General features: G+C 41.7%; 1 protein-coding gene across 2 annotated transcripts in view; it reads left to right on the top strand.

Annotated features, from left to right (window-relative positions):
• Nucleotides 1-12,903: 12,903 nt before the first annotated feature.
• The window catches only part of LOC106870451 (protein rolling stone), a 107,721-nt gene continuing 106,684 nt past the window's right edge, over nucleotides 12,904-13,940 (top strand). The window contains exon 1 of one of the 2 annotated variants that reach the window (XM_052975227.2): nucleotides 12,904-13,764. In XM_052975227.2, the coding sequence (XP_052831187.1) occupies nucleotides 13,672-13,764 (93 nt within the window). In that variant the 5' untranslated portion in view covers nucleotides 12,904-13,671. The remainder of the gene's footprint in view (nucleotides 13,765-13,940) is intronic. The other variant, XM_052975229.2, reaches the window with a different exon arrangement.

The raw sequence follows: 13,940 nt of genomic DNA, 5'->3' as shown, positions 1-13,940 counted from the left end.
GTGCCTGTAATTCAAAGGGTCAGCCTTGTCACACTGTGTCACACTGAATATCCCCGAAAACTACGTTAAGGGTACACGTGTCTGTGGAGTGCTCAGCCACTTGCACGTTAATTTCATGAGCAGGCTGTTCCGTTGATCGGATCAACTGGAACCCTCGGCGTCGTAAGCGACGGAGTGCCAACAACAACAACAAACAACAGTAGCATGCCATACAGGAGAACATTCTAGAAGTTCCAGCGCCTTTTGTAGTATAGATCAACCAGAGAGCGGCCTTCAAAGCTCAAGCAACTAGTCTTTACTACGTTGTGTTTTTCTTCGCTGAAATTCAGCCTGGAGCAAAAAGAACTTCCTTAATTACGGCGAACAAACCCTATGCCTCTCAGCGATACAAATCTTTTCTGTTCGTAATTTAATTACAGCTAATTTCTGTTCTCGCTTCTGTCTCGGTGTTTAAGATTTGTAATTGTCGAGTTGGTGAATGAAAATATGTTTCTTGGGCTGCGTGAAGAAGTAACTGAACAACACTTGAGAACATTTAACAGAAGAATTTATTATCGCATATAAAGACAAACTGCGTTGACCTCTTACAGTTAACAACAGCAATAATTACACACTGGGAGAGAGATACGATTTGAGTCTACAGCTAGCTCTTGCTACGGCAATATATCTAAAAGCAATCGTGCTATCTTCATGATGGGGGAAGCTGCTGGTCATCTAGCTGAGCCGTCCTGGGTCACCTGGCTGCAAGAATGGAGACACATATTGCCCAACCGCCTTTCAATACTCTGTATGGTAAGAAGTGCGACATATGAATGAGTCAGCGGCTCTCAACGCTCTGCGGAAAGTGTAGGTGCCAAAAGCAGCACTTTTATAAGGTACATGTGGAAGATTCTAGAAGATTGAGTCACGTAACTGTCTCAGGCTTATTGACTGTTCAATAGACCGATCATGTGAAACTGTTGTGGTTTAGTTGTGATGTCTGGTCGGTTACCAAGCACTTATTTTCCGAATCATAACTACATTTCCTACTGGTGACTGCTATAAAACCTTCGTATGTAAATGTAAATATTATAATAACCTTAATAACAAGTAAATGTATTTCAAAAATGAGCTCATTTGGAATGGGGTGACCCCCGCTTCGGTCATGAATGACCATGGGATTGCACCTAGAAAGTTACCCTCCGGGCTATTTCATTTATGAAATATAAATTTTGTTTCATACTGTTTATGATAATGGTTAAAAACCGGCTATGATTCATTGGAAACTGACCGTAATTGATTTAAAACTGGTCGTAACCGATTACTATCCGTCAATCTTGTTTTCCATCATGGCATTCCCAGCTTCTAAGACATTTTTGTTTTTATCCTTGCGTTCTGGCATTATTTCCAAACATCATTAACTCCAACGATGAATTATAAAGTACATAAAACTATAGTAAAGTCCCTTTTCTCTGAGGATTTAGAGAGGAAAGATAATCCAAATAAAACATCGTGCATAAGTTCCAGATCAAGGAGAAACAGTTTTAATGAAATGCGTTTTTGAAAACCCGTAAGGGAGCAGAGGTCGGCTTTCGATCATTTTATAGAATAATACTGCGGCTAGCATGTTCAAAAAGATAACTCAGCGACGCATGGATATTCCAAATTGATAAAACAGTTTTGAAGAATCACGAGATCTATCTATGTTTCTAACCTCTTCCAATATTTTTCTTTCATTCGGTCATCAAGCTTCGCTGCACATTGTTGAATTTCCGTTTGGTTTTTTTTGGAAGTCTGGTTGTACAAAGAGTAAAAATTATTCATAAACGATGAATACCATGTACTTCATAAAAAATATCTGTTGCTGACAATTATTTCATCAAGAAGTCCGTCCAACCAAGCTGGGAAAATTATTATCACAATTTGCAAAAATAATTTTAGTTTTTCTTTCCATTTTTTTTTTTTTTATATATTAATCTTCTGCTGAAGACTATTTTATAACCAGCCATAACTGCAGCGTTGTCATATCACTGAGATCGACAATTTTATAACGGCATTTTATGTTTCACAAGTTGATCCAACTTTATTCCATCGTATTTTCAGTTTAGTTTCGTTTTTAATTAGAAAAAAAATCCAAGAAAAGATTTTTATAAAAATTGTTTTCTCTTTAAAATCAATGTCTATAAAACGATATGTTTTATTGCCATTTGTTCTTAATGTGTTTCATCTAGAGAGAGACAAGTGACCAAAATATTTGGCCTCGTGAATGAATATTACACAGGAATATGGTGGGAAGAGTAGAAGCCAGCTGCATGTATTCAACGCGAACAGAGAAATTATACGTGTTCTGTTTGCGGAGGCTGCTACATAATGGCAGTTAGGGGAGAGAGAGAGAGAGAGAAACGAGCTGGCAGAGACAGATAGACAAACACAGAGAGAGAGTGAGTGAGAGAGAGAGAAAGAAAAAGAGAGAGAAAGAAAAAGAGAGAGAAAGAAAAAGAGAGAGAAAGAAAAAGAGAGAGAAAGAGAGGAGGGAGACAGAGAGATACAGGCAGGGAGGCAGGCAGACAGACAGAGAGTAAGTGAGAGGGAGTGAGAGAGACAGAGAAATAGAGGCAGGTAGAGACAGACAGACAGACAGACAGAGAGTGAGAGAAAGAAAGAGTAAGGGAGAGAGACAGAGATGCAGGCAGGCAGACAGACAAACAGAGAGTGAGTGAGAGAGAGAGAGACAGACAGACAGACAGGCAAAGACAAACAGAGAGAGAGTGACAGAGAAAGAGTCAGAGAAGTGGATAAGTCGATTACATCGACCCCACTGCTCAACCACGGTGGAATTTGAACTCAGAACGTAACGGCAGACGAAATGCCGCTAAGCATTTCGCCCAGCGTGCTAACGTTTCTGCCAGCTCGCCGCCTTCACCGCATTTTGGAATATCAACTACAGAAATGAAGGCTCAATAAAAGTGTAATCGATCTCCTTTTGTCAGTAAAGTTTAGTTGGCAGCTGCATATTTTGTTATAATTTAAAAGGTATGCACTGGCACTCCGGCGGTTATGGCGATGATGATGACAAGGGTTCCAGTTGATCCGATCAATGGAACAGCCTTCTCGTGAAACTATCATGCAAGTGGCTGAGCTCTCCACGGACACGTGGAGTGCTCAGACGTAGTCCTCATGGAGATTCAGCGTGACACAGAATATGACAAGGCTGGCCCTTTTGACATACAGGTACTACTCATTTTTGCTGGCTGAGTAGACAGGAACAACGTGAAATAAAGTGTCTTGCTCAAGGACACAATTCGCCGCCGGGAATCGAACTCACGACCTTTTGTAATCGTGAGCCAAAGCCACGCGCCATCACTTAAAAAGATGTATAGGCGAACGTTCTCGAATGTAAAGAGAATTTCAAATGTGGATCTCATGAAGCAACTTAATCACGCCTGCTATATATATATATATATATATATATACAATGTAATTGGTCACGTGATTAATTTGCCACAAATTTTGTCAGATCTCAGATATACTTTGCAGCCTAAATATTTTTTAACAGTAGCAATTGACTCAAATTCTTGACACACCTAGAAATTATCTGCTGTATATCAAATGGTCGTTTCGATATACAGCTTGGACGGCTCAACTTTACTAAAAAAAACAACAAAAAAAAGGAGTGACGAAGATTATGTGTTCTGGTTAGTGTTTCTCGAAGGGATTTTCTTCCCCCTAGAAGGGATGGTTGTGAGGACTGCAAATGAGGTAGTAACACTGCCGTGTTTAACAAAATTAAAATAGCTTTTGTAAGGTATTAGGTTGTTAAATAGTAATTGATGAATAACAACAGTCAGTCGGCTGCTTCTTACATTCATAATAAGCACATTAACGTTGGTGTTAGTTCACATGTAGTGGAGGCGCAATGGCCCAGTGGTTAGGGCAGCGGACTCGCGGTCATAGGATCGCGGTTCCGATTCCCAAACCGGGCGTTGAGAGTGTTTATTGAGCGAAAACACCTAAAGCTCCACGAGGCTCCGGCAGGGGATGGTGGCGAGCCCTGCTGTACTCTTTCACCACAACTTTCTCTCATTCTTACTTCCTGTTTCTGTTGTGCCTGTAATTCAAAGGGTCAGCCTTGTTACACTGTGTCACGCTGAATATCCCTCGAGAACTACGTTAAGGGTACACGTGTCTGTGGAGTGCTCAGCCACTTGCACGCTAATATCACGAGCAGGCTGTTCCGTTGATCGGATCAACCGGAACCTTCGACGGAGTGCCAACAACAAAAGTTCACATGTATTTTTATCAACCTCGAGCATTTGCTCTTTATATATATATATATATATATATATATATATATATATAACACAAATAATATATAATTATATTGCCTTTCACCCTTTCGGGGTCGATTAAAATAAGTACCAGTTACGCACTGGGGTCGATGTAATCGTCTTAATCCCTTTGTCTGTCCTTGTTTGTTCCCTCTATGTTTAGCTCCGTGTGGGCAATAAAGAAATATATATATATAAGTTTATATGTGCATTTATGCATTCGTGCGCGTGCACGTGTGTGTGAAGGGGCGTCTGTCTCCAAAACTCCAAAGTTGAGTAACGTTTTCATGTTTGGATTTGTAAACTACGATAAGAATAACACTGGTCAACAAAGAATTTGTCCCAAGAAAGAGAATACCTGTATCTTATATGTCTTTGCGTGCAGAATTCAAAAATAATGTCAAATTATCTGAAGCACCCACTGTTTCTCTGTTCCTCGATATCCCTCTTATTTCCTGTTACGTGGACTAAATTTCAGTTAAGCTGTTGAAATGTGGGCATAACTGCAGAGTTGTACCCCCCCGACTTTGGAAGGTCCGGATGCACATACGCACATAATAGAGAAAAATGAAACAAATATGGACGACTTGCCCCGAAACACCACAGAGTGGGGAACACTTCTCAAAAATAACCTGCAATTGTTGTTTCCTTCAAAATTCCTACATGCTCGAAATGTACATACAACAAGGCATATTTGTAGAAAATTTCACGAAAAAATATTCATTTTCCTGGAAGTTAAGAGGAATTTAAGTGGAATTTCCGAAAATTGTCTTCCCTCCTCCCCCCTCCCAAAACACTTTCACCGAAAATTATTGTATATTCGGAATCTACATAATAAATAATATATGCATAGAAAATTTCATTTAAAAATATTCATTTTTCTGAAAGTTAAGACCTTCCAAAGTCGGTGGGGTACAACTCTGTAGTTATGCCGAAATGTGAAGGTAACGGTTTAAGAAATACTCCTAATTTGAAGTTTTATGAATAGAATTAACCTAGTGAAATCATAAATCCAACTGAGTCAATGAGTCCCCAAAATATACGAAATGAAAAATAAGTAAAGAAAACTAGCACACAGACAAAGCACAGAAGAATATGTAATATACGAACACGCAGAGAGATTAAAACAAAAACATAGATCAACGAGCAGCACAAACAGTGAAGCACAACACAACGTGCGGTTGTCATGGTAACAAGCTGCTAATGCCACGTTGTCTGTTGATCGGCTAAAATTACCCAAATTTGCCCACTTTAATTCCAAACAACATCAAATTCTTTAATTTACGAGATAAAGTAATTGGTTGATCGTAATCAAAATTCAGAGTTGCATTGATACACCAAAACTGAAAGCTATCTGAACAAAATTAAAGGAGTTTCGTTTAGATCCGTATGTATTGGTATGTATTGCAAAAAAGTGGAGGCGCAATGGCCCAGTGGTTAGGGCAGCGGACTCGCGGTCATAGGATCGCCGTTTCGATTCCCAGACCAGACGTTGTGAGTGTTTATTGAGCGAAAACACCTAAAGCTCCACGAGGCTCCAGCAGGGAATGGTGGCGAACCCTGCTGTACTCTTTCACCGCAACTTTCTCTCACTCTTACTTCCTGTTTCTGTTGTGCCTGTATTTCAAAGGGTCAGCCTTGTCACACTGTGTGCCACGCTGAATCTCCCCGAGAACTACGTTAAGGGTACACATGTCAGCCACTTGCACGTTAATTTCACGAGCAAGCTGTTCCGTTGATCGGATCAACTGGAACCCTCGTCGTCGTAAGCGACAGAGTGCCAACATTGCAAAAACAGATAGGTTCGATAAAACTGGTTTTAAAACATCGAATGGCTATGAGGGTCTACCAGAATAAAATAGTAATCAAAGCGGGCCATAGATAGAAAATGTTTGAGAACCCCGGTTCTAGAACTTTGAAGTTCACCGCTATGCCAACTTTGAAGTTCACCGCGTCAATTGTTACAAACAAGCCAATGCTTTTTGTTCAAAACAATGTTCGTATTGACGTTTATTGATTTTTTTTTAATTAGAAATATGCTCCTGCTGACCATCTAACCTACAATTCTGAGTAAGGTGGTTTCGAATCTCTGTAGAAACCGTTTGGTAAGAAGTTTGCTTCCCAACCACTTGGTGCCGAGTTCAGAGCCAGATTGAAGCAGGGACGAGATCCCGTGAGCCAGATTGAAGCAAAAACTAGAACCTGCGAACCGATTATGGATTGTTCTTTATGAAATAACTACCCATGATATAGGCCAAAGTAAATGGATAAACGGCCCAAAATACATTCTGATTACCTTGCTAACAATAAAGAAAGGAAAGAATATGAGACGGCGGCAACGTTTGTGTACTGAGATATGTGCGAAATACTGTTTCACATGGTACCGTGGTCGTTGCCGGCGCCATGGAAATGGCACCCGTGCCGATGGTAAGTAAAAAGCACCCATTACACTCCTGGAGTGGTTGGCGTTAGGAAGGACATCCAGCTGTTGAAACTATGCCAAATCAGACCGGAAGCTGGTGCAGCTCTCTGGATCATCAGCTCTAGTCAAACCGTTTAAACCATGCCAACTTGGAGAGCGGACGTTAAATGGTGATGATGATGGTGGTGATGATGGTGGTGATGATGATGATGATGATGATGATGGTATCTTTTATCTTTTTTTTATACTTGTTTGGACTGCGGCCATGCTGGGGCACCACCTTGAAGAGTTTACTCGAACTAGTCGACCTTGGTACTTCTGATTTTCAAACATGTCTGGTACCTTATTCCACTGGTCGCTTTTGCAGGATCGTTGAGTTACGGGGATGTAAAAAGGAACCAACACCAGTTGTCAAGCGGTGATGAGACACACACACACAAACACACACATATATTCAGCCATATGGCGAACTTCCACACAGCTTCCGTTTACCAAATTCACTAAAAAGGCCATAGTAGATGACACTTCTGTCTAGTGCGCCGCGCATTGGAGCCGAACCCGAAACCACGTCGTCGCAAAGCAATTTTTAACTACACGGTGGTCATAGAACTCTTAAAGTAAAAGTCCTTAGAGTGAGAACAAAGATAGGAATTGTCCAAAGAAATACATCCAGTTCTTGAGAAGACCAATAGGAGAAAAAACAATGCTACTAATAAAAAAAAAAAAGACCAAAGGTTGAGACAACAGCAGTTAGTTATGACAGAAATACTAGCAGCAGCATTAACAGAAACAAACAGCGACAGCAGCAATGAGAGAAGATGCAGCAGCAATCGTAACAACTAATAGAAAAAGCATTGCTTAGCAACATAAGCAGACGACACAAGACGTCAAGGAGGAAAAATAGATCAAAAGACGACACAGCAAGTGTGTAAATTCTGAAAAATATGGCGACTTCTTTGTCTGAAGAGACGATGGTTTTTATTATTGAGGTCGTCGTCTGAGGTTTAAGAGTTATTTGAGAGAAGGAAAGAGTTAGCAACAGGAAAGATAGTGAGAAAACATTTGAAGGTGGGAAGATGAAGTGGGAGGATTGTAAAGAAGCGATGACGTAAGATTAGTGAATGAAGAGATAACGGGACAAAGACAGGGAAAAATAAAACGGAAGATTTTCATTGAGTTGCGAATCATAAATTTCAAACATCCAGGCCCTACAATAAATACATAATCATAGATAAAACCGATAACAAGACTCTGCAGGTCACGCTACTCAGCCTCACAGTCTTCTAAATACCGCAGGGTGCATCGTTATCTCTGAAATTTCACACACACACACGCACGCACGCACGCACGCACGCACGCACAAAATACGCCAAATACATCTGCGTATTCTTTCAGAACTCCGCGAATGGATAGGTAACGCGAGTCGCTGGTAAATCCATACCTTATTGGTTGTTTGTAAGATCGGTTCTTATTGGTTATTAAAATCAACAGAAAGTCGATGGAGAGACTCTACTCGAAGAGCCGTGAAATGACGGAATTATCGGTAATAATGTTAACTAATGACTTATCCGGCTTTAATTTAAATATTATAGACTTAGCATTCAAGTTTTGAACTCCGTTTTCACACACACACACACACACAAGCTCAGGTGTAGCCTATATGTTTCATCTGTGGTCTCTTATCGACCATAGCCATCTTGAGCAAGTTTCAGCTGCCATGCCTATTTCCATGATGGCTTTCTTCGGTTGTCTGAGTTCCAGACTTACCTTTTGCAGGAAATAACACACTGAGGTAACTGGAAAGCTGCAGCAGCTGACTTCAATGGGAAATGAGAACATGTGCCAGCCCTTGACAAGGGCCTCGTCGTCTAAGTCCTGACACTTCGATTTGTTAACCTGGTGGGAAATATCAATTTCTCCTCCCAGGGCACTGTGAATTCAAACACGATGTTTGTTTTAGCATTCCTGGAGAGCGGGAACATGTCTGGTCGGTGTGATGTTACCACTATCTCTTCTGAGAAGACAAATATTCCGCTCAGGTCCACTTGCATCTCCTAGCCTGAGACTGAACACAAAATAGAGAATGGGGCCTCTTACATTGCTTTCTCCTAGGAGCTTTGTCACTTTTGATACCCTTTGATGCTGGCGGGTAATGCTTATTTGTTGTTACCCATTGCAGATCAGCCCACTTGGCGATTTCTGCAAGAACCTTGTCATGTCTCCAGTTGTATCAGCTTTCTCAAGGGATTCGGTCAAAATGTAGTTTAGGGTACAAAGAGTTGCGCCGCACTGCTTGCAGGATGGGTCTTTTTCTTGACATCTAAGGCTGCTTGGAGTCGGCAAAAGATCAGTAACAACACGAAGGAAGTTAGACAATCTTCCCGGGTCAGTGCATCGGAGTAACTTCCAGGACGGTAGGCGCTCAGGTGCCTACACCCAGTGCATTTATTGACTCTGGCGGGTAAACTATACTGCTTTCACCCGGCGATTCTCCTCAGGTGAATCATGGATCTTTTGCACTATGAGCTCTTTCTTACCACTGAAACTGGCGCTTTATCATCTCTTGTTGTCTTAACTGACAAATAGTGGTGATCTCCAACACACATCTCTTTCACCAAAGCCGGGATTCCCTTGCTCGTCTCGGTGAATTCCAGCGTGCGGACGTAGTCAGAACTCCTGCCAAGTTCCTTCTTCTTATCCACGGTTTTGTAGTCTCCGTTACATTTGTCCAGGCTGCGTCTTAAATCTTTTACAGTATACACAGAGCATTGAGCAACAGCCATGATGTCGCCATTTTGATACCTGGCGCGAATAATGATGATACAGATAACACTTTTCCAATATTCAGATGGCTTCCAGTCTTCCATGTCAGCAAACTTTTTGTCAACAATGACACTTTAATCATTTTCTCTCCAATGCCGTTGACTGTTCACCAATACAACGAGCTGTTCTTGAAGAAGAAAAAATCATCAGATTTAGCCAAAACACCCTGTTTATATATATGTTTATATATATATATATATATATATATATATATATATATATATATATATATATACATATATATATATATATATATATATATATATATATATCGATCTAGGCTGGGATTTATTACAAGAGAGTAAGTATGCAGGTAAATGACCTCGCAGTGAGAGAGTGAATGGAAGAGATAAATAGATAGATAGATAGATAGATAGAGAGCGAGAGTGTGTTGGAGTTAGACAAGAAGGGAGGGAGGGAGAGAAAGAGAGTGAAAGGCGGAGGAAAATGTATGAAAAAAGAGAAAAGGATGAGTTGACAGAAAAAGAAGGGAAAAGGACGAAAAAAAAAGAGGGAAGGAAACGGATTGAGAAGTAAAATATGACAGCAAGGGGAGGAGAAGGAGGGAGGAGGAGAAGGAGAGGAGGAAAGAGAGAAGAAGAAGAAGAAGAATGATAAGGAGAGAAAAGGGCAAAAGTAGAGAGAAGAAACGAAGAGGAAGATAGGGGGAAAGATGATGTTGAATGAGGTCGAAGATAAACTTGGAAAGAGAGTCTTGGCGGGTAGAAACCTGTAACGCGAATATAGTTGCTGCTCTTGTTGTTGTTGCTGCTGGTGGTGGCGGTGGTGGTGGTGTAGGTGGTGGTAATGGTGGAAGTGATAGCGGTGGTGAGAGTGGAGTGGCAGGGATAGTAGTTGCGGTGGTGGTGGTCGTCGTGGTGATGGTGGTGGTGGTGAGGATGATTGTGACAGTGATGATGGTGGTGTTAGAAACACTCATTATGACGATGATGATGATGGTAGTGGTGGCGGTGGTGGTGACTAGCTATAACAGTGGCTGTTGGCGGTAGCGGTCGCGATGCTATCCGTGATGAGGGTGACGACATGCTGATAACGACGGTTGCAGTAGTAGCGGTGATAGTGGCGGAGGTAGTGAAGGGGGGACAATAGCTCTTAATAGTAGTAGATGTAGTGGTGGTGGTGGCGGTAGTGTTGTAAACAAGATGTCATCAGGAGGAGCTGACATGCATGACACTTTCGGTGACAACAGCAACATCAACAATATTTAAGTAACCAGAACACACACCCAAACACATCCAAACACACACACACACACACACACGCAATCACTCGCAACAGTCCGTCAGTTAGCGATACAATTACCCCCACCATCGCCTCCACCACCAGCGAGACAAGACAACGAGGGAATCTCCACATCTGTCAATGGCCAAATTGCGACCCGTGTGACTTTTCTAACAGACAACGGAAAAAATTGTTTTAGCGGTGCAGCCCGCCTCATGATGAACCATGTCTCATGTGGTCCACTTATGAAGTAAAAAAGGGCTAAAAAAAATGGGTGCCTATACCTACTCAGGTGCTAAAAACAGCAGCTAAATATCTCTTTTTACCCGTCGTAAATTACAAGTCTTAGAAATAAGATGAAGAAAGGGACGGGATGATCGCGATTGAAAGATCTTCGATCATAGGTTTGCTTGATTGGAGCTGACTTATGGTTAAACATCATCGTCTTCATCAATTATCATCATCATCATCGTCGTCGTCGTCGTCATCATCATCATCGTCGTCCAGCAACAAGAGCAAAAACCAGTGAGTGGATCCTCAGCTACACTGGTTATTTGGCCTGCTAGAAATAGATGTCAAATCTTTCTCAAATGACATCCTACGTTCTAGAAGCAAACAATATAAACAATAAATAGATAAATAAAACAAGGAAGGACACTGAATAATGTAGCCTTTTATGTACGATGCTTGGCAACAACTAAGAATTAAACTAAACGAACAAGCGGGATAGTCACGGATGAAATGTCTTTGAACATATGGTCTGTCTAATACAATCAGGCCTGAGCCGACGATAAACTACTACTACTACTACTACTACTACTGCTGCTGCTGCTGCTATACAATAACAAGAGCCAGAGAATGTAAACAACGATTATACAACAATAACAGCGATTATCTCCACCACCACCCCCCACCACCACCACCACCCCTACATCAACATAATCACTAAAATCGCCCCCGCCTCTAACATAAGAATCGTTTGACACCGCTTGACAGCATCATTTACCTGAGTCGTTAGGCCGTCGGACAATATACTTAGCGGCATTTCGTCTGGTCTAACGTTCTGTGTTCAAATCTCCAACCGAGGTCGACTTTGCATTTCATCCTTTCGTGGGGGATCGATGAAAATAAAACACTAAGCCCAGTCAAACACTAAGCCCTATAAAATTCACCCCCCCCCCCTATAATGCTTCCTCGAAATTTCAGGCCTTGTGCCGAAAGTATCTCGCAGTGAAAATTTGTGATGAAAAGATGGGTGAATGTGACAAAAATGGTTTAAAGTGAATGGTATTCGCCTGTAAAATTGGAGAATAGGAGAGAGAGAGAGAGAGTTCGAACCTTTGGCGTAACCCTGGATCACCAGGGTAATCCGGGATCTGTGGAGTTCTTTGATTGGTCCCTTGCTGGATTTTCTCCTTTATCAAGAGGCCAGCATCATTATTACACGCTATATATATTTTTTATCGCATTTTCCTTCTCCCCATTTCTGTACGTAAATCCTCACGCAAATTTCTGTCTGTCCCCATGTTGTATCCCTAATCTATGTCACTGTAGCTAATAAAAGAAATTATTATTATTATTATTGTTATTATTATTTGATTCCGAGCGCAAAATACCTCCCACGGTTCGACACTAGCACCAGTAGCACCGCCCTTATTGAAGTGATTATCTGGTAACCAGCGCGACCATCAGTTAACGTCGGGATCTTCGTCAAGTAATAAGCGTCGCGGACGACAGTCACAAACGGGGCGCAACAGTAGCATCATCGGCAACAGCATCAGCAGCAACAACGGCAACAGCAGCAAGCAAGCAACAGCAGCACCACTGCCAATAGCAACATAATTAAAACCGGAGGAGGAGGAGGAGGAACCGGTAGAGTTAAGAGTGAGGTGGAGTCATGAGAGAAGGATAAGAAAGAAAAAGACAGAGCTGAAAGAAAGAGAGAAGGAAAGATGTGATAGGAGAGTGTTGTAGGAGGAAGGGCAGGAGAGAAACAGATAGGGGGGGGAAGGGAAACACTAAGCTATAAGAAGGAGAGGAAGAAAGATATGACAGGATGCCGTGGCAGGAGGAATGGCAGGAAGACTAGTAGAGAGAGGGAGGGGGGACACGGAGCTAAAAATAGAGGAGGAAAGATATGACAATAAAGTGGTGGGAGGAAGGGCATGAGGAGTAGAGGGAAAGGAGGATTGATAAAAAGCAGTTACTGAGGGAGTGTGTAGTTAGTGCAGGGAACGATATGGTTAGCACGGTAGTGGTGGTGGTGGTGGTAATAAGATAGTGGTAGGAAGGGAAGATGGTAAAAGAGGAGCAGTAAGAGTAGGGTAGAACGTAAAGTAACAGCAGCAATATTAGCAGTAGTAGTAGTAGTAGTTGCAGTAGTAGCTGTAGCAATAGTTGCGGGAAGAATAATAATGATAAAGGTTTCTTTTATTTATATATAATAGTAACAATAATTGTATCTTTATTTTGCTACTATAACAACAATAATAATTACGATAATGATTTTTTTTTTCGGGAGGAGTAGTCTCAGAAGAAATAAATGCTGGGGGTAGCAATAGTAGTAGTAGTAGTAGTAGTAGCTGTAACAGGGACAGCGTGAAGAAAGTGGAGGCGACAGCGGCGGCGGCGGCGGGGAAGACACTCGTTGCCGGTACAGGAGGAGGAGGAAGAGGAGAGAGATACAAAGTGAAAGGGAAAGCCAGAGAGTCATAGAGAAAGAGAGAAAGAAAGAGCAAGAGAGAGAGACAGAGAGAGAGAGAAGATAATATAGAACTACCAGCAGCACCAGTAGCAGCAGTAGTGGGGAAAACAACAACAGCAGCAGCGGCAGCAGTAGTGCTGTGGTTCCCACCGCCGTCTGCTGACAGTGTAAGCATGGAATCTTGTGCACAGTGCTTGAAGAATGAGTTCAAACCAGAGAATGCTGGACTTAATCACGAAGACCCGTCGGTGTTTGTCAAATCACAGGTAAATTCTTTTGATGGTTCCAGTTCCAATATCCTCGATTCCTGTCTCTGAAACCCACGCGCGCCAACACTTCTATAAAAATATCCATAGGATTTTCTTCAGAAATCTGTTTGTCTGTCTTTCTCTCTCTCTCATATGTATACTCATCCTGTTGCACATGACTTGTTTTAAACACA

This window comes from Octopus bimaculoides, chromosome 20 (genome assembly GCF_046866305.1).
Source record: "Octopus bimaculoides isolate indiv1 chromosome 20, ASM4686630v1, whole genome shotgun sequence".
NCBI classification, from domain to species: Eukaryota; Metazoa; Mollusca; class Cephalopoda; order Octopoda; family Octopodidae; genus Octopus; species Octopus bimaculoides.
The sequence above is the reverse complement of the archived record's forward strand: the minus strand, read 5'-3'. Positions and strand labels throughout refer to the sequence as shown.